The sequence below is a fragment of the Euprymna scolopes genome, chromosome 20, assembly GCF_053919585.1.
Source record: "Euprymna scolopes isolate OS-2025 chromosome 20, ASM5391958v1, whole genome shotgun sequence".
NCBI classification, from domain to species: Eukaryota; Metazoa; Mollusca; class Cephalopoda; order Sepiida; family Sepiolidae; genus Euprymna; species Euprymna scolopes.
The window spans coordinates 78,282,050-78,304,065 of NC_136501.1; the positions used below are offsets into that span (position 1 = coordinate 78,282,050).

The following is a 22,016-nucleotide window of genomic DNA, read 5'->3' on the forward strand; positions in this document are numbered from 1 at the left end:
TTTAAGAGACAATCATTAGATTAGATAGATGTGTATTAGAAATTTAAGAGACAATCATTAAATTAAATATATGTGTATTAGAAATTTAAGAGACAATCATTAGATTTAATAAATGTGTATCATAAATTTAAGAGACAATCATTAGATTAAATAGATGTGTATTAGAAATTTAAGAGACAATCATTAGATTTAATAAATGTGTATCATAAATTTAAGAGACAATCATTAGATTAGATAGATGTATATTAGAAATTTAAGAGACAATCATTAGATTTAATAAATGTGTATCATAAATTTAAGAGACAATCATTAGATTAGATAGATGTGTATTAGAAATTTAAGAGACAATCATTAGATTAGATGGATGTGTATTAGAAATTTAAAGACAATCATTAGATTAGATAGATGTGTATTAGAAATTTAAGAGACAATCATTAGATTAGATAGATATGTATTAGAAATTTAAGAGACAATCATTAGATTAGATAGATGTGTATTAGAAATTTAAGAGACAATCATTAGATTAGATAGATGTGTATTAGAAATTTAAGAGACAATCATTAGATTAGATAGATGTGTATTAGAAATTTAAAAGACAATCATTAGATTAGATAGATGTGTATTAGAAATTTAAGAGACAATCATTAGATTAGATAGATGTGTATTAGAAATTTAAGAGACAATCATTAGATTAGATAGATGTGTATTAGAAATTTAAGAGACAAACATTAGATTAGATAGATGTGTATCATAAATTTAAGAGACAATCATTAGATTAAATAGATATGTATTAGAAATTTAAGAGACAATCTATTAGTTTTAATAGATGTGTATTAGAAATTTAACAGACAATCATTAGATTAGATAGATGTGTATTAGAAATTTAAGAGACAATCATTAGATTTAATAAATGTGTATCATAAATTTAAGAGACAATCATTAGATTAGATAGATGTATATTAGAAATTTAAGAGACAATCATTAGATTTAATAAATGTGTATCATAAATTTAAGAGACAATCATTAGATTAGATAGATGTGTATTTGAACTTTAAGAGACAATCATTAGATTTAATAAATGTGTATCATAAAGTTAAGAGACAATCATTAGATTAGATAGATGTGTATTAGAAATTTAAGAGACAATCATTAGATTAGAATGATGTGTATTAGAAATTTAAGAGACAATCTATTAGATTAAATAGATGTGCATTAGAAATTTAAGAGACAATCACTAGATTTAATAAATGTGTATCAGAAATTTAAGAGACAGTCATTAGATTTGATAGATGTGTATAACAAATTTAAGAGACAATCATTAGATTAGATAGATGTGTATTAGAAATTTCAGAGACAATCATTAGATTAAATAGGTGTGGATTAGAAATTTAAGAGACAATCATTAGATTAGATAGATGTGTATTAGAAATTTAAGAGACAATCATTAGATTAAATAGATATGTATTAGAAATTTAAGAGACAATCTATTAGTTTAAATAGATGTGTATTAGAAATTTAAGAGACAATCATTAGATTAGATAGATGTGTATTAGAAATTTAAGAGACAATCTATAAGATTAAATAGATGTGTATAAGAAATTTAAGAGACAATCCTTAGATTAGATGGATGTGTATTAGTAATTTAAGAGACAATCATTAGAATAGAGCGATATGTATAAGAAATTTAAGAGACAATCTATTAGTTTAAATAGATGTGTATTAGAAATTTAAGAGAAAATCATTAGATTAGATAGATGTGTATTAGAAATTTAAGAGACAATCATTAGATTAGATAGATGTGTATTAGAAATTTAAAAGACAATCATTAGATTAGATAGATGTGTATAAGAAATTTAAGAGACAATCATAAGATTAGATAGATATGTATTAGAAATTTAAGAGACAATCATGAGATTAGATAGATGTTTATTAGAAATTTAAGAGAGAATAATTAGATTTAATAAATGTGTATCATAAATTTAAGAGACAATCATTAGATTAGATAGATGTGTATTAGAAATTTTAGAGTCAATCATTAGATTTTATAAATTTGTATCATAAATTTAAGAGACAATCATTAGATTAGATATATGTGTATTAGAAATTTAAGAGACAATCATTAGATTTAATAATTGTGTATCATAAATTTAAGAGACAATCATTAGATTAGATAGATGTGTATTAGAAATTTAAGAGACAATCATTAGATTTAATAAATGTGTATCATAAATTTAAGAGACAATCATTAGATTAGATAGATGTGTTTTAGAAATTTAAGAGACAATCATTAGATTTAATAAATGTGTATCATAAATTTAAGAGACAATCATTAGATTAGATAGATGTGTATTAGAAATTTAAAAGACAATCATTAGATTTAATAAATGTGTATCATAAATTTAAGAGACAATCATTAGATTAGATAGATGTGTATTAGAAATTAAAGAGACAATCATTAGATTTAATAAATGTGTATCATAAATTGAAGAGACAATCATTAGATTAGATATATGTATATTAGAAATTTAAGAGACAATCATTAGATTTAATAAATGTGTATCACAAATTAAAGAGACAATCATTAGATTAGATAGATGTATATTAGAAATTTAAGAGACAATCATTGGATTTAATAAATGTGTATCATAAATTTAAGAGACAATCATTAGATTAGATAGATGTGTATTTGAACTTTAAGAGACAATCATTAGATTTAATAAATGTCTATCATAAATTTAAGAGACAATCATTAGATTAGACAGATGTATATTAGAAATTTAAGAGACAATCATTAGATTTAATAATTGTGTATCATAAATTTAAGAGACAATCATTAGATTAGATAGATGTGTATTAGAAAGTTAAGAGACAATCATTAGATTAGATAGATGTGTATTAGAAATTAAAGAGACAATCATTAGATTTAATAAATGTGTATCATAAATTGAAGAGACAATCATTAGATTAGATATATGTATATTAGAAATTTAAGAGACAATCATTAGATTTAATAAATGTGTATCATAAATTAAAGAGACAATCATTAGATTAGATAGATGTATATTAGAAATTTAAGAGACAATCATTAGATTTAATAAATGTGTATCATAAATTTAAGAGACAATCATTAGATTAGATAGATGTGTATTTGAACTTTAAGAGACAATCATTAGATTTAATAAATGTCTATCATAAATTTAAGAGACAATCATTAGATTAGACAGATGTATATTAGAAATTTAAGAGACAATCATTAGATTTAATAATTGTGTATCATAAATTTAAGAGACAATCATTAGATTAGATAGATGTGTATTAGAAAGTTAAGAGACAATCATTAGATTAGATAGATGTGTATTAGAAATTTCAGAGACAATCATTAGATTAGATAGATGTGTATTAGAAATTTAAGAGACAATCATTAGATTAGATAGATGTGTATTAGAAATTTAAGAGACAATCATTAGATTAGATAGATGTGTATTAGAAATTTAAGAGACAATCATTAGATTAGATAGATGTGTATTAGAAATTTAAGAGACAATCATTAGATTAGATAGATGTGTATTAGAAATTTAAAAGACAATCATTAGATTAGATAGATGTGTATTAGAAATTTAAGAGACAATCATTAGATTAGATAGATGTGTATTAGAAATTTAAGAGACAATCATTAGATTAGATAGATGTGTATTAGAAATTTAAGAGACAATCATTAGATTAGGTCGATGTGTATTAGCAATGTAAGAGACAATCATTAGATTAGATAGATGTGTATTAGAAATTTAAGAGACAATCATTAGATTAGATATATGTGTATTAGAAATTTAAGAGACAATCATTAGATTAGATAGATGTGTATAACAAATTTAAGAGCAATCATTAGATTAGATAGATGTGTATTAGAAATTTAAGAGACAGTCATTAGATTAGATATATGTGTATTAGAAAGTTAAGAGACAATCTATTAGATTAGATAGATGTGTATTAGAAATTTAAGAGACAATAATTAGATTAGATATATGTGTATTAGAAATTTAAGAGACAATCATTAGATTAGATAGATGTGTATTAGAAATTTAAGAGACAATCATTAGATTAAATAGATGTGTATTAGAAATTTAAGAGACAATCATTAGATTAGATAGATGTGTATTAGAAATTTAAGAGACAATCATTAGATTAGATGGATGTGTATAACAAATTTAAGAGACAATCATTAGATTAGATAGATGTGTATTAGAAATGTAAGAGACAATCATTAGATTAGATAGATGTGTATTAGAAATTTAAGAGACAATCATTAGATTAAATAGATGTGTATTAGAAATTTAAGATACAATCATTAGATTAGATAGATGTTTATTAGACATTCAAGAGACAATCGTTATATTAGATATATGTGTATTAGAAAGTTAAGAGACAATCATTAGATTAGATAGATGTGTATTAGAAATTTAAGAGACAATCATTAGATTAGATATATGTGTATTAGAAAGTTAAGAGACAATAATTAGATTAGATCGATGTGTATAACAAATTTCAGAGACAATCATTAGATTAAATAGATGTGTATTAGAAATTTAAGAGACAATAATTAGATTAGATATATGTGTATTAGAAATTTAAGAGACAATCATTAGATTAAATAGATGTGTATAACAAATTTAAGAGACAATCATTAGATTAGATAGATGTGTAATAGAAATTTAAGAGACAATCATTAGATTAGATATATGTGTATTAGAAATTTAAGAGACAATAATAAGATAAGATATATGTGTATTAGAAATTTAAGAGACAATCATTAGATTAGATATATGTGTATTAGAAATTTAAGAGACAATCATTAGATTAGATATATGTGTATTAGAAAGTTTAGAGACAATCATTAGATTAGATAGATGTGTATAACAAATTAAAGAGACAATCATTAGATTAGATAGAGGTGTATTAGAAATTTAAAAGACAATCATTAGATTAGATAGATGTGTATTAGAAATTTAAGAGAAATCATTAGATTAAATAGATGTGTATTTGAAATTTAAAAGACAATCATTAGATTAAATAGATGTGTATTAGAAATTTAAGAGACAATCAGTAGATGAAATAGATGTGTATTAGAAATTTAAGAGACAATCATTAGATTAGATAGATGTGTATTAGAAATTTAAGAGACAATCTATTAGATTAAATAGATGTGTATTAGACATTTAAGAGACAATCTATTAGATTAAATAGATGTGTATTAGAAATTTAAGAGACAATCATTAGATTAGATAGATGTGTATTAGAAATTTAAGAGACAATCTATTAGATTAAATAGATGTGTATTAGAAATTTAAGAGACAATCATTAGATTTAATAAATGTGTATCAGAAATTTAAGAGACAATCTGTTAGATTAGATAGATGTGTATTAGAAATTTAAGAGACAATCTATTAGATTAGATAGATGTGTATTAGAAATTTAAGAGACAATAATTAGATTAGATAGATGTGTATTAGAAATTTAAGAGACAATCATTAGATTAAATAGATATGTATTAGAAATTTAAGAGACAATCTATTAGTTTACATAGATGTGTATTAGAAATTTAAGAGACAATCATTAGATTAGATAGATGTGTATTAGAAATTTAAGAGACAATCATTAGATTAAATACATGTGTATAAGAAATTTAAGAGACAATCATAAGATTAGATAGATGTGTATTAGAAATTTAAGAGACAATCATTAGATTAAATAGATGTGTATAAGAAATTTAAGAGACAATCGTTAGATTAAATAGATGTGTATTAGAAATTTAAGAGACAATCATTAGATTAAATAGATGTGTATTAGAAATTTAATAGACAATCATTAGATTAGATAGATGTGTATAAGAAATTTAAGAGACAATCATAAGATTAGATAGATGTGTATTAGAAATTTAAGAGACAATCATTAGATTAGATAGATGTGTATTAGAAATTTAAGAGACAATTATGATATTAAATATATGTGTATTAGAAAGTTAAGAAACAATCATTAGATTAGATAGATGTGTATTAGAAATTTAAGAGACAATCGTTAGATTAAATAGATGTGTATTAGAAATTTAAGAGACAATCGTTAGATTAAATAGATGTGTATTAGAAATTTAAGAGACAATCATTAGATTAAATAGATGTGTATTAGAAATTTAAGAGACAATCATTAGATTAGATGGATGTGTATTTGAAATTTAAGAGACAATCATTAGATTAGATAGATGTGTATTAGAAATTTAAGAGACAATCATTAAATTAAATATATGTGTATTAGAAAGTTAAGAAACAATCATTAGATTAGATACATGTGTATTACAAATTTAAGAGCCAATCATTAGATTAGATAGATGTGTATTAGAAATTTAAGAGACAATCATTAGATTAAATAGATGTGTATTAGAAATTTAAGAGACAATCATTAGATTAGATGGATGTGTATTAGAAATTTAAGAGACAATCATTAGATTAGATAAATGTGTATTAGAAAGTTAAGAGACAATCATTAGATTAGATAGATGTGTATTAGAAATTTAAGAGACAATCATTAGATAAGGTAGATGTGTATTAGAAATTTAAGAGACAATCATTAGATTAGATAGATGTGTATTAGAAATTTAAGAGACAATCTATTAGATTAAATAGATGTGTATTAGAAATGTAAGAGACAATCTATTAGATTAAATAGATGTGTATTAGAAATTTAAGAGACAATCTATTAGATTAGATAGATGTGTATTAGAAAGTTAAGAGACAATCTATTAGATTAAATAGATATGTATTAGAAATTTAAGAGACAATCTATTAGATGTGATAGATGTGTATTAGAAATTTAAGAGACAATCATTAGATTAGATAGATGTGTATTAGAAATGTAAGAGACAATCTATTAAATTAGATAGATGTGTATTAGAAATTTAAGAGACAATCATTAGATTAGATAGATGTGTATTAGAAATGTAAGAGACAATCTATTAAATTAGATAGATGTGTATTATAAATTTAAGAGACAATCTATTAGATTAGATAGATGTGTATTAGAAATTTAAGAGACAATCTATTAGATTAGATAGATGTGTATTAGAAATGTAAGAGACAATCATTAGATTAGATAGATGTGTATTAGAAATGTAAGAGACAATCTATTAAATTAGATAGATGTGTATTAGAAATGTAAGAGACAATCTATTAGATTAGATAGATGTGTATTAGAAATTTAAGAGACAATCTATTAGATTAGATAGATGTGTATTAGAAATTTAAGAGACAATCATTAGATTAGATAGATGTGTATTAGAAATGTAAGAGACAATCATTAGATTAAATAGATATGTATTAGAAATTTAAGAGACAATCTATTAGATGTGATAGATGTGTATTAGAAATTTAAGAAACAATCATTAGATTAGATAGATGTGTATTAGAAATGTAAGAGACAATCTATTAAATTAGATAGATGTGTATTAGAAATTTAAGAGACAATCATTAGATTAGATAGATGTGTATTAGAAATGTAAGAGACAATCTATTAAATTAGATAGATGTGTATTAGAAAGTTAAGAGACAATCTATTAGATTAGATAGATGTGTATTAGAAATTTAAGAGACAATCTATTAGATTAGATAGATGTGTATTAGAAATGTAAGAGACAATCATTAGATTAGATAGATGTGTATTAGAAATGTAAGAGACAATCTATTAAATTAGATAGATGTGTATTAGAAATTTAAGAGACAATCTATTAGATTAGATAGATGTGTATTAGAAATTTAAGAGACAATCTATTAGATTAGATAGATGTGTATTAGAAATTTAAGAGACAATCATTAGATTAGATAGATGTGTATTAGAAATGTAAGAGACAATCTATTAAATTAGATAGATGTGTATTAGAAATTTAAGAGACAATCTATTAGATTAGCTAGATGTGTATTAGAAATTTAAGAGACAATCTATTAGATTAGATAGATGTGTATTAGAAATTTAAGAGACAATCATTAGATTAGATAGATGTGTATTAGAAATTTAAGAGACAATCATTAGATTAGATAGATGTGTATTAGAAATGTAAGAGACAATCTATTAAATTAGATAGATGTGTATTAGAAATTTAAGAGACAATCTATTAGATTAGATAGATGTGTATTAGAAATTTAAGAGACAATCTATTAGATTAGATAGATGTGTATTAGAAATTTAAGAGACAATCTATTAGATTAGATAGATGTGTATTAGAAATGTAAGAGACAATCAATTAAATTAGATAGATGTGTATTAGAAATTTAAGAGACAATCTGTTAGATTAGATAGATGTGTATTAGAAATTTAAGAGACAATCTATTAGATAAGATAGATGTGTATTAGAAATTTAAGAGACAATAATTAGATTAGATAGATGTGTATTAGAAATTTAAGAGACAATCATTAGATTAAATAGATATGTATTAGAAATTTAAGAGACAATCTATTAGTTTACATAGATGTGTATTAGAAATTTAAGAGACAATCTATTAGTTTACATAGATGTGTATTAGAAATTTAAGAGACAATCATTAGATTAGATAGATGTGTATTAGAAATTTAAGAGACAATCATTAGATTAAATACATGTGTATAAGAAATTTAAGAGACAATCATAAGATTAGATAGATGTGTATTAGAAATTTAAGAGACAATCATTAGATTAAATAGATGTGTATAAGAAATTTAAGAGACAATCGTTAGATTAAATAGATGTGTATTAGAAATTTAAGAGACAATCATTAGATTAAATAGATGTGTATTAGAAATTTAATAGACAATCATTAGATTAGATAGATGTGTATAAGAAATTTAAGAGACAATCATAAGATTAGATAGATGTGTATTAGAAATTTAAGAGACAATCATTAGATTAGATAGATGTGTATTAGAAATTTAAGAGACAATTATGATATTAAATATATGTGTATTAGAAAGTTAAGAAACAATCATTAGATTAGATAGATGTGTATTAGAAATTTAAGAGACAATCGTTAGATTAAATAGATGTGTATTAGAAATTTAAGAGACAATCGTTAGATTAAATAGATGTGTATTAGAAATTTAAGAGACAATCATTAGATTAAATAGATGTGTATTAGAAATTTAAGAGACAATCATTAGATTAGATGGATGTGTATTTGAAATTTAAGAGACAATCATTAGATTAGATAGATGTGTATTAGAAATTTAAGAGACAATCATTAAATTAAATATATGTGTATTAGAAAGTTAAGAAACAATCATTAGATTAGATACATGTGTATTACAAATTTAAGAGCCAATCATTAGATTAGATAGATGTGTATTAGAAATTTAAGAGACAATCATTAGATTAAATAGATGTGTATTAGAAATTTAAGAGACAATCATTAGATTAGATGGATGTGTATTAGAAATTTAAGAGACAATCATTAGATTAGATAAATGTGTATTAGAAAGTTAAGAGACAATCATTAGATTAGATAGATGTGTATTAGAAATTTAAGAGACAATCATTAGATAAGGTAGATGTGTATTAGAAATTTAAGAGACAATCATTAGATTAGATAGATGTGTATTAGAAATTTAAGAGACAATCTATTAGATTAAATAGATGTGTATTAGAAATGTAAGAGACAATCTATTAGATTAAATAGATGTGTATTAGAAATTTAAGAGACAATCTATTAGATTAGATAGATGTGTATTAGAAAGTTAAGAGACAATCTATTAGATTAAATAGATATGTATTAGAAATTTAAGAGACAATCTATTAGATGTGATAGATGTGTATTAGAAATTTAAGAGACAATCATTAGATTAGATAGATGTGTATTAGAAATGTAAGAGACAATCTATTAAATTAGATAGATGTGTATTAGAAATTTAAGAGACAATCATTAGATTAGATAGATGTGTATTAGAAATGTAAGAGACAATCTATTAAATTAGATAGATGTGTATTATAAATTTAAGAGACAATCTATTAGATTAGATAGATGTGTATTAGAAATTTAAGAGACAATCTATTAGATTAGATAGATGTGTATTAGAAATGTAAGAGACAATCATTAGATTAGATAGATGTGTATTAGAAATGTAAGAGACAATCTATTAAATTAGATAGATGTGTATTAGAAATGTAAGAGACAATCTATTAGATTAGATAGATGTGTATTAGAAATTTAAGAGACAATCTATTAGATTAGATAGATGTGTATTAGAAATTTAAGAGACAATCATTAGATTAGATAGATGTGTATTAGAAATGTAAGAGACAATCATTAGATTAAATAGATATGTATTAGAAATTCAAGAGACAATCTATTAGATGTGATAGATGTGTATTAGAAATTTAAGAAACAATCATTAGATTAGATAGATGTGTATTAGAAATGTAAGAGACAATCTATTAAATTAGATAGATGTGTATTAGAAATTTAAGAGACAATCATTAGATTAGATAGATGTGTATTAGAAATGTAAGAGACAATCTATTAAATTAGATAGATGTGTATTAGAAAGTTAAGAGACAATCTATTAGATTAGATAGATGTGTATTAGAAATTTAAGAGACAATCTATTAGATTAGATAGATGTGTATTAGAAATGTAAGAGACAATCATTAGATTAGATAGATGTGTATTAGAAATGTAAGAGACAATCTATTAAATTAGATAGATGTGTATTAGAAATTTAAGAGACAATCTATTAGATTAGATAGATGTGTATTAGAAATTTAAGAGACAATCTATTAGATTAGATAGATGTGTATTAGAAATTTAAGAGACAATCATTAGATTAGATAGATGTGTATTAGAAATGTAAGAGACAATCTATTAAATTAGATAGATGTGTATTAGAAATTTAAGAGACAATCTATTAGATTAGATAGATGTGTATTAGAAATTTAAGAGACAATCTATTAGATTAGATAGATGTGTATTAGAAATTTAAGAGACAATCTATTAGATTAGATAGATGTGTATTAGAAATTTAAGAGACAATCATTAGATTAGATAGATGTGTATTAGAAATTTAAGAGACAATCTATTAGATTAGATAGATGTGTATTAGAAATTTAAGAGACAATCTATTAGATTAGATAGATGTGTATTAGAAATGTAAGAGACAATCTATTAAATTAGATAGATGTGTATTAGAAATTTAAGAGACAATCTATTAGATTAGATAGATGTGTATTAGAAATTTAAGAGACAATCTATTAGATTAGATAGATGTGTATTAGAAATTTAAGAGACAATCTATTAGATTAGATAGATGTGTATTAGAAATTTAAGAGACAATCTATTAAATTAAATAGATGTGTATTAGAAATGTAAGAGACAATCTATTAAATTAGATAGATGTGTATTAGAAATGTAAGAGACAATCTATTAAATTAAATAGATGTGTATTAGAAATGTAAGAGACAATCTATTAGATTAGATAGATGTGTATTAGAAATTTAAGAGACAATCTATTAGATTAGATAGATGTGTATTAGAAATGTAAGAGACAATCTATTAAATTAAATAGATGTGTATTAGAAATGTAAGAGACAATCTATTAAATTAGATAGATGTGTATTAGAAATTTAAGAGACAATCTATTAGATTAGATAGATGTGTATTAGAAATTTAAGAGACAATCTATTAGATTAGATTGATGTGTATTAGAAATTTAAGAGACAATCATTAGATTAGATAGATGTGTATTAGAAATGTAAGAGACAATCTATTAAATTAGATAGATGTGTATTAGAAATTTAAGAGACAATCTATTAGATTAGATAGATGTGTATTAGAAATTTAAGAGACAATCTATTAGATTAGATAGATGTGTATTAGAAATTTAAGAGACAATCTATTAGATTAGATAGATGTGTATTAGAAATTTAAGAGACAATCTATTAAATTAAATAGATGTGTATTAGAAATGTAAGAGACAATCTATTAAATTAGATAGATGTGTATTAGAAATGTAAGAGACAATCTATTAAATTAAATAGATGTGTATTAGAAATGTAAGAGACAATCTATTAAATTAGATAGATGTGTATTAGAAATTTAAGAGACAATCTATTAGATTAGATAGATGTGTATTAGAAATTTAAGAGACAATCTATTAGATTAGATAGATGTGTATTAGAAATTTAAGAGACAATCTATTAGATTAGATAGATGTGTATTAGAAATTTAAGAGAAAATCTATTAGATTAAATAAATGTGTATTAGAAATTTAAGAGACAATAATTAGATTAGATAGATGTGTATTAGAAAGTTAAGAGACAATCATTAGATTAGATAGATGTGTATTAGAAATGTAAGAGAAAATCTATTAGATTAGATAGATGTGTATTAGAAAGTTAGGAGACAATCATTAGATTAGATAGATGTGTATTAGAAATTTCAGAGACAATCATTAGATTAGATAGATGTGTATTAGAAATTTAAGAGACAATCATTAGATTAAATAGATGTGTATTAGAAATTTAAGAGAACATCATTAGATTAGATAGATGTGTATTAGAAATTTAAGAGACAATCATTAGATTCAATAGATGTGTATTAGAAATTTAAGAGACAATCATTAGATTAGATAGATGTGTATTAGAAATTTAAGAGACAATGATTAGATTAAATAGATGTGTATTAGAAATTTAAGAGAACATCATTAGATTAGATAGATGTGTATTAGAAATTTAAGAGACAATCATTAGATTAGATAGATGTGTATTAGAAATTTAAGAGACAATCATTAGATTAGATAGATGTGTATTAGAAATTTAAGAGACAATCATTAGATTAAATAGATGTGTATTAGAAATTTAAGAGACGATCATTAGATTAGATAGATGTGTATTAGAAATTTAAGAGACAATCATTAGATTAGATAGATGTGTATTAGAAATTTAAGAGAATCATTAGATTAAATAGATGTGTATTAGAAATTTAAGAGACAATCTATTAGTTTACATAGATGTGTATTAGAAATTTAATAGACAATCATTAGATTAGATAGATGTGTATAAGAAATTTAAGAGACAATCATAAGATTAGATAGATGTGTATTAGAAATTTAAGAGACAATCATTAGATTAGATAGATGTGTATTAGAAATTTAAGAGACAATCATTAGATTAGATAGATGTGTATTAGAAATTTAAGAGACAATCATTAGATTAAATAGATATGTATTAGAAATTTAAGAGACAATCTATTAGTTTACATAGATGTGTATTAGAAATTTAAGAGACAATCATTAGATTAGATAGATGTGTATTAGAAATTTAAGAGACAATCATTAGATTAAATAGATGTGTATAAGAAATTTAAGAGACAATCATAAGATTAGATAGATGTGTATTAGAAATTTAAGAGACAATCATTAGATTAAATAGATGTGTATAAGAAATTTAAGAGACAATCGTTAGATTAAATAGATGTGTATTAGAAATTTAAGAGACAATCATTAGATTAAATAGATGTGTATTAGAAATTTAATAGACAATCATTAGATTAGATAGATGTGTATAAGAAATGTAAGAGACAATCATAAGATTAGATAGATGTGTATTAGAAATTTAAGAGAAAATCATTAGATTAGATAGATGTGTATTAGAAATTTAAGAGACAATCATTAAATTAAATATATGTGTATTAGAAAGTTAAGAAACAATCATTAGATTAGATAGATGTGTATTAGAAATTTAAGAGACAATCGTTAGATTAAATAGATGTGTATTAGAAATTTAAGAGACAATCGTAAGATTAAATAGATGTGTATTAGAAATTTAAGAGACAATCATTAGATTAAATAGATGTGTATTAGAAATTTAAGAGACAATCATTAGATTAGATAGATGTGTATTTGAAATTTAAGAGACAATCATTAGATTAGATAGATGTGTATTAGAAATTTAAGAGACAATCATTAAATTAAATATATGTGTATTAGAAAGTTAAGAAACAATCATTAGATTAGATAGATGTGTATTACAAATTTAAGAGCCAATCATTAGATTAGATAGATGTGTATTAGAAATTTAAGAGACAATCATTAGATTAAATAGATGTGTATTAGAAATTTAAGAGACAATCATTAGATTAGATAGATGTGTATTAGAAATTTAAGAGACAATCATTAGATTAGATAAATGTGTATTAGAAAGTTAAGAGACAATCATTAGATTAGATAGATGTGTATTAGAAATTTAAGAGACAATCATTAGATTAGATAGATGTGTATTAGAAATTTAAGAGACAATCATTAGATTAGATAAATGTGTATTAGAAATTTAAGAGACAATCTATTAGATTAAATAGATGTGTATTAGAAATGTAAGAGACAATCTATTAGATTAAATAGATGTGTATTAGAAATTTAAGAGACAATCTATTAGATTAGATAGATGTGTATTAGAAAGTTAAGAGACAATCTATTAGATTAAATAGATATGTATTAGAAATTTAAGAGACAATCTATTAGATGTGATAGATGTGTATTAGAAATTTAAGAGACAATCATTAGATTAGATAGATGTGTATTAGAAATGTAAGAGACAATCTATTAAATTAGATAGATGTGTATTAGAAATTTAAGAGACAATCATTAGATTAGATAGATGTGTATTAGAAATGTAAGAGACAATCTATTAAATTAGATAGATGTGTATTAGAAAGTTAAGAGACAATCTATTAGATTAAATAGATATGTATTAGAAATTTAAGAGACAATCTATTAGATGTGATAGATGTGTATTAGAAATTTAAGAGACAATCATTAGATTAGATAGATGTGTATTAGAAATTTAAGAGACAATCTATTAAATTAGATAGATGTGTATTAGAAATTTAAGAGACAATCATTAGATTAGATAGATGTGTATTAAAAATTTAAGAGACAATCTATTAGATTAGATAGATGTGTATTAAAAATTTAAGAGACAATCTATTAGATTAGATAGATGTGTATTAGAAATTTAAGAGACAATCATTAGATTAGATAGATGTGTATTAAAAATTTAAGAGACAATCATTAGATTAGACAGATGTGTATTAGAAATTTAAGAGACAATCTTTTAGATTAGATAGATGTGTATTAGAAATTTAAGAGACAATCTATTAGATTAGATAGATGTGTATTAAAAATTTAAGAGACAATCTATTAGATTAGATAGATGTGTATTAGAAATTTAAGAGACAATCTATTAGATTAGATAGATGTGTATTAGAAATTTAAGAGACAATCATTAGATTAGATAGATGTGTATTAGAAATTTAAGAGACAATCATTAAATTAGATAGATGTGTATTAGAAATGTAAGAGACAATCTATTAAATTAGATAGATGTGTATTAGAAATTTAAGAGACAATCTGTTAGATTAGATAGATGTGTATTAGAAATTTAAGAAACAATCTATTAGATTAGATAGATGTGTATTAGAAATTTAAGAGACAATAATTAGATTAGATAGATGTGTATTAGAAAGTTAAGAGACAATCATTAGATTAGATAGATGTGTATTAGAAATGTAAGAAAAATCTATTAGATTAAATAGATGTGTATTAGAAAGTTAAGAGACAATCATTAGATTAAATAGATGTGTATTAGAAATTTAAGAGACAATCTATTAGATTAAATAGATGTGTATTAGAAAGTTAAGAGACAATCATTAGATTTAATAAATGTGTATCAGAAATTTAAGAGACAATCATTAGATTAAATAGATGTGTATTAGAAATTTAAGAGACAATCATTAGATTAGATAGATGTGTATTAGAAAGTTAGGAGACAATCATTACATTAGATAGATGTGTATTAGAAATTTCAGAGACAATCATTAGATTAGATAGATGTGTATTAGAAATTTAAGGGACAATCATTAGATTAGATAGATGTGTATTAGAAATTTAAAAGACAATCATTAGATTAGATAGATGTGGATTAGAAATTTAAGAGAGAATCATTAGATTAGATAGATGTGTATTAGAAATTTAAGAGAAAATAATTAGATTAGATAGATGTGTATTAGAAATTTAAGAGAAAATTATTAGATTAGATAGATGTGTATTAGAAATTTAAGAGAAAATAATTAGATTAGATAGATGTGTATTAGAAATTTAAGAGAAAATCATTAGATTAGATAGATTTGTATTAGAAATTTAAGAGAAAATTATTAGATTAGATAGATGTGTATTAGAAATTTAAGAGACAATCATTAGATTAAATAGATGTGTATTAGAAATTTAAAAGACAATCATTAGATTAGATATATGTGTATTAGAAAGTTTAGAGACAATCATTAGATTAGATAGATGTGTATTAGAAATTTAAGAGAGAATCATTAGATTAGATAGATGTGTATTAGAAATTTAAGAGAAAATCATTAGATAAGATAGATGTGTATTAGAAATTTAAGAGACAATCATTAGATTAGATAGATGTGTATTAGAAATTTAAGAGAAAATAATTAGATTAGATAGATGTGTATTAGAAATTTAAGAGAAAATCATTAGATTAGATAGATGTGTATTAGAAAGTTAAGTAACAATCATTAGATTAGATAGATGTGTATTAGAAATTTAAGAGACAATCATTAGATTAGATAGATGTGTATTAGAAATTTAAAAGACAATCATTAGATTAGATAGATGTGGATTAGAAATTTAAGAGAGAATCATTAGATTAGATAGATGTGTATTAGAAATTTAAGAGAAAATCATTAGATTAGATAGATGTGTATTAGAAAGTTAAGTAACAATCATTAAGTTAGATAGATGTGTATTAGAAATTTAAGAGACAATCATTAGATTAGATAGATGTGTATTAGAAATTTAAAAGACAATCATTAGATTAGATAGATGTGGATTAGAAATTTAAGAGAGAATCATTAGATTAGATAGATGTGTATTAGAAATTTAAGAGAAAATCATTAGATTAGATAGATGTGTATTAGAAATGTAAGAGAAAATAATTAGATTAGATAGATGTGTATTAGAAATTTAAGAGAAAATCATTAGATTAGATAGATTTGTATTAGAAATTTAAGAGAAAATAATTAGATTAGATAGATGTGTATTAGAAATTTAAGAGACAATCATTAGATTAAATAGATGTGTATTAGAAATTTAAAAGACAATCATTAGATTAGATATATGTGTATTAGAAAGTTTAGAGACAATCATTAGATTAAATAGATGTGTATTAGAAATTTAAGAGAAAATCATTAGATTAGATAGATGTGTATTAGAAAGTTAAGAGGAAATAATTAGATTAGATAGATGTGTATTAGAAATTTAAGAGAAAATCATTAGATTAGATAGATGTGTATTAGAAAGTTAAGAGAAAATAATTAGATTAGATAGATGTGTATTAGAAATTTAAGAGACAATCATTAGATTAGATAGATGTGTATAAGAAATTTAAGAGAGAATCATTAGATTAGATAGATGTGTATTAGAAATTTAAGAGACAATCATTAGATTAGATAGATGTGTATAAGAAATTTAAGAGACAATCATTAGATTAGATAGATGTGTATTAGAAATTTAAGAGACAATCATTAGATTAGATAGATGTGTATTACAAATTTAAGAGACAATTATTAGATTAAATAGATGTGTATTAGAAATTTAAGAGACAATCTATTAGATTAGATAGATGTGTATAAGAAATTATAGAGACAATCATTAGATTAGATATATGTGTATTAGAAATTTAAGAGACAATCATTAGATTAGATAGATGTGTATTACAAATTTAAGAGACAATCATTAGATTAGATAGATGTGTATTAGAAATTTAAGAGACAATCTATTAGATTAGATAGATGTGTATAAGAAATTTAAGAGACAATCATTAGATTAGATAGATGTGTATTAGAAATTTAAGAGACAATCATTAGATTAGATAGATGTGTATTAGAAATTTAAGAGACAATCATTAGATTAGATATATGTGTATTAGAAATTTAAGAGAAAATCATTAGATTAGATATATGTGTATTAGAAATTTAAGAGACAATCTATTAGATTAAATAGATGTGTATTAGTAATTTAAGAGACAATCATTAGATTAGATAGATGTGTATTAGAAATTTAAGAGACAATCATTAGATTAGATAGATGTGTATTAGAAATTTAAGAGACAATCATTAGATTAGTTAGATGTGTATTAGAAATTTAAGAGACAATCATTAGATTAGATAGATGTGTATTAGAAATTTAAGAGACAATCATTAGATTAGATAGATGTGTATTAGAAATCATTTTGTGTCTTACACTTTTGCATGAGGATAATTCCTTATTTAAGATGTATTTTCTCAGTTTCTTTCTTTGTGCATTTTCATGACTTTACATTTTGCTTATAACCATGAACAAAACTGTAAACAAATGTTAAATGTTATTTGTTAACAATTTCTTTCCTTGCTTCTTATTTGATGTTAGATTTGCCGATATACACAATGTGTGCAAATATTTGCTGATATACGCAATGTGTGCAAATATTTGCTGATATACGCAATGTGTGCAAATATTTGCCGATATACGCAATGTGTGCAAATATTTGCAGATATACGCAATGTGTGCAAATATTTGCTGATATACACCATGTGTGCAAATATTTGCTGATATACACAATGTGTGCAAATATTTGCTGATATACACAATGTGTGCAAATATTTGCTGATATACGCAATGTGTGCAAATATTTGCCGATATACGCAATGTGTGCAAATATTTGCTGATATACACAATGTGTGCAAATATTTGCTGATATACACAATGTGTGCAAATAGAATAATAACTTTATCGCACTATTACTGACATTGGGAATGTAAATGGTTCGTACACATTAAAAAATGCAAACAGGATATGTATAAGAAATGTGTTGTTTTAAAAGAAATTCCATTCATTTATTTCATTCTACATATTCTGTATCTTTTAGAAGATTTTATTGAAAATTTCCAATAATCAATCGCTCGGATTACTTTGCAATTATTGAACTCCTTTACCCAAGTTGTGTTCAATCTTTTTCCAAGGCTTTATTTTAAATAAAAAAAAAAAATTTTTATAGAAAATCGCTCCAGACTAGGTATGAAGCTACTTGATGTAAAGAGCTAACAAAAACATAAGACATTTATTACAAAGGTACAAAATGTCTACTTGAGAGACCAACTTAGGAGGAAAACAATCAGCAGGGAAATTTCCACAAGTTTGAAATTCTTGGAAAAACCAAAAACTCGAATGAGCTAGGACAAAGGAATCAGGAATTAGATTAGAAAAATTCTATATGTGAATATTTAAAAAAAAAAAAAAGACAGACCAGCAATATTACCACTGTAAGAAAGAGCTTGCAGAGAATAAGAAAGGGTGGGACCAATCAAATTGCAGATACTTTTCAAGGTTCATTCAGCAACCAAAATATTTCAAACGTGGTTTGATAGTAGATTTGTAGAGATCGAGAAAAGTCTCAGGTGTGAAGAAATGTTTAGAGTGATAGAAAGAACCGATGTTATAAGAAGCAGAAAGCACAATGTGTTTAATTTGTGAACTCCAAGAAGTTCCAGAGCTGATTTCTCCTCAAGAGCCGATACATCCAAGAAAATCTCAAGAAAAAAGGAACACGACTATGATTGAAAGACATGAGCTGAGTCTTAACAGGATTCTATGAAACAAGCCATTTTGTACGTCACTCCACAACTGAAACTAAGTTCACTTCTAGATATTTCAACTGATCTGAGAAATTGGTGTTGAGCAATATCAGAATAGAAAGTCATATCTTCAACATAAATGCTTAATTTTCTTAATAATATTCTTTGGAAAATCATTTCTCTATATATATATCATTTATATATCATTTCTACATAGAGAGAAGAAATAGTGTTGAGGCTAGAATAGATGCATGTGAAACACTGACATTGATAGGAAAAAATGGAGAGTTATTTGTAAGCTACGATCAGAAAGAAAAAATCTAATAAATTAAATAAACTTTTAAATAAAATAAGCTAAAATGTTGTCTTTGCTGTCCATTACTTATGCAAACCCCACAATATTAATTGACCCATTTTCCAGATAAAGACACCAAAAAAAAAAAAAATCAATCATGGATTTACAATCTTGTGCTTGATATGTCTTTGCCGCAGAAGTTAACTGCTACAGATGTGTCCAACGCTACTTTTACTCTCATTTTTTTATATTCCTCCAAAGCTCTCTCAAGTGGGTCATTTCAACTGGCTATATCTCTTATAATGCTAAGTACGGCTTAACGACAATTAATATAACGACACAATTAACAATTAACGACAATCAATATTGGGAGTAGAAAACTGCGGAACTTACTATCTTCCTCTCCCAACAAAAGTATGCATAGCAAATATTTCCCTCTTCAAAATTTTTATGAATTTAAATTCATAAAATTGAACATATTTTTCTATGCATAAAACAAATCATTTGTTTATCTTGCTTTTGTAGGCCAAGAAGTAACAGACAATTGGTACAGCGAAATTGATAAATATGACTACAGTGTTGGTCGAAGTCAAGGAACTGGTAATAAGACTTATTTTCAATTTCTTAAACATTGATTCTTTTTAGTGATTGATTCATACTAAAAAATTTTTAAACCTGTTAAAAATATGTTTTCTTTAATAAATGACAGATTTCTACGATGAAATGTTAACGCTCGAAGTTTTTCCTCCATTAAATTTTATTGTAACTCGACCTTCATTAAATTTTATTGTAACTCGATCTTCATTAAATTTTATTGTAACTCGACCTCCATTAAATTTTATTGTAACTCGACCTTCATTAAATTTTATTGTAACTCGATCTTCATTAAATTTTATTGTAACTCGATCTTCACTAAATTTTATTGTAACTCGACCTTCATTAAATTTTATTGTAACTCGACCTTCATTAAATTTTATTGTAACTCGACCTTCATTAAATTTTATTGTAACTCGACCTTCATTAAATTTTATTGTAACTCGACTTTCATTAAATTATATTGTAACTCGACCTTCATTAAATTTTATTGTAACTCGATCTTCATTAAATTTTATTGTAACTCGACCACCATTAAATTTTATTGTAACTCGATCTTCATTAAATTTTATTGTAACTCGATCTTCATTAAATTTTATTGTAACTCGACCTCCATTAAATTTTATTGTAACTCGACCACCATTAAATTTTATTGTAACTCGACCACCATTAAATTTTATTGTAACTCGACCTTCATTAAATTTTATTGTAACTCGATCTTCATTAAATTTTATTGTAACTCGATCTTCACTAAATTTTATTGTAACTCGACCTTCATTAAATTTTATTGTAACTCGACCTTCATTAAATTTTATTGTAACTCGACCTTCATTAAATTTTATTGTAACTCGACTTTCATTAAATTTTATTGTAACTCGACCTTCATTAAATTATATTGTAACTCGACCTTCATTAAATTTTATTGTAACTCGATCTTCATTAAATTTTATTGTAACTCGACCACCATTAAATTTTATTGTAACTCGACCTCCATTAAATTTTATTGTAACTCGACCACCATTAAATTTTATTGTAACTCGACCTTCATTAAATTTTATTGTAACTCGATCTTCATTAAATTTTATTGTAACTCGATCTTCACTAAATTTTATTGTAACTCGACCTTCATTAAATTTTATTGTAACTCGACCTTCATTAAATTTTATTGTAACTCGATCTTCATTAAATTTTATTGTAACTCGACCTTCATTAAATTTTATTGTAACTCGACCTTCATTAAATTATATTGTAACTCGACCTTCATTAAATTTTATTGTAACTCGATCTTCATTAAATTTTATTGTAACTCGACCACCATTAAATTTTATTGTAACTCGACCTCCATTAAATTTTATTGTAACTCGACCTCCATTAAATTTTATTGTAACTCGACCTTCATTAAATTTTATTGTAACTCGACCTCCATAAATTTTATTGTA

At 23.9% G+C, this 22,016-nt stretch overlaps 1 protein-coding gene across 3 annotated transcripts in view; it reads left to right on the plus strand.

The window, feature by feature from the left end:
* LOC145241473 (uncharacterized) overlaps window positions 1–22,016 on the plus strand; it is a 419,465-nt gene that overhangs the window by 395,838 nt on the left and 1,611 nt on the right. For all 3 annotated transcript variants that reach the window (XM_080104459.1, XM_080104458.1, XM_080104460.1), the window contains exon 6: window positions 20,509–20,583. In XM_080104459.1, coding sequence (XP_079960585.1) covers window positions 20,509–20,583 — 75 coding nt within the window. The remainder of the gene's footprint in view (window positions 1–20,508; window positions 20,584–22,016) is intronic.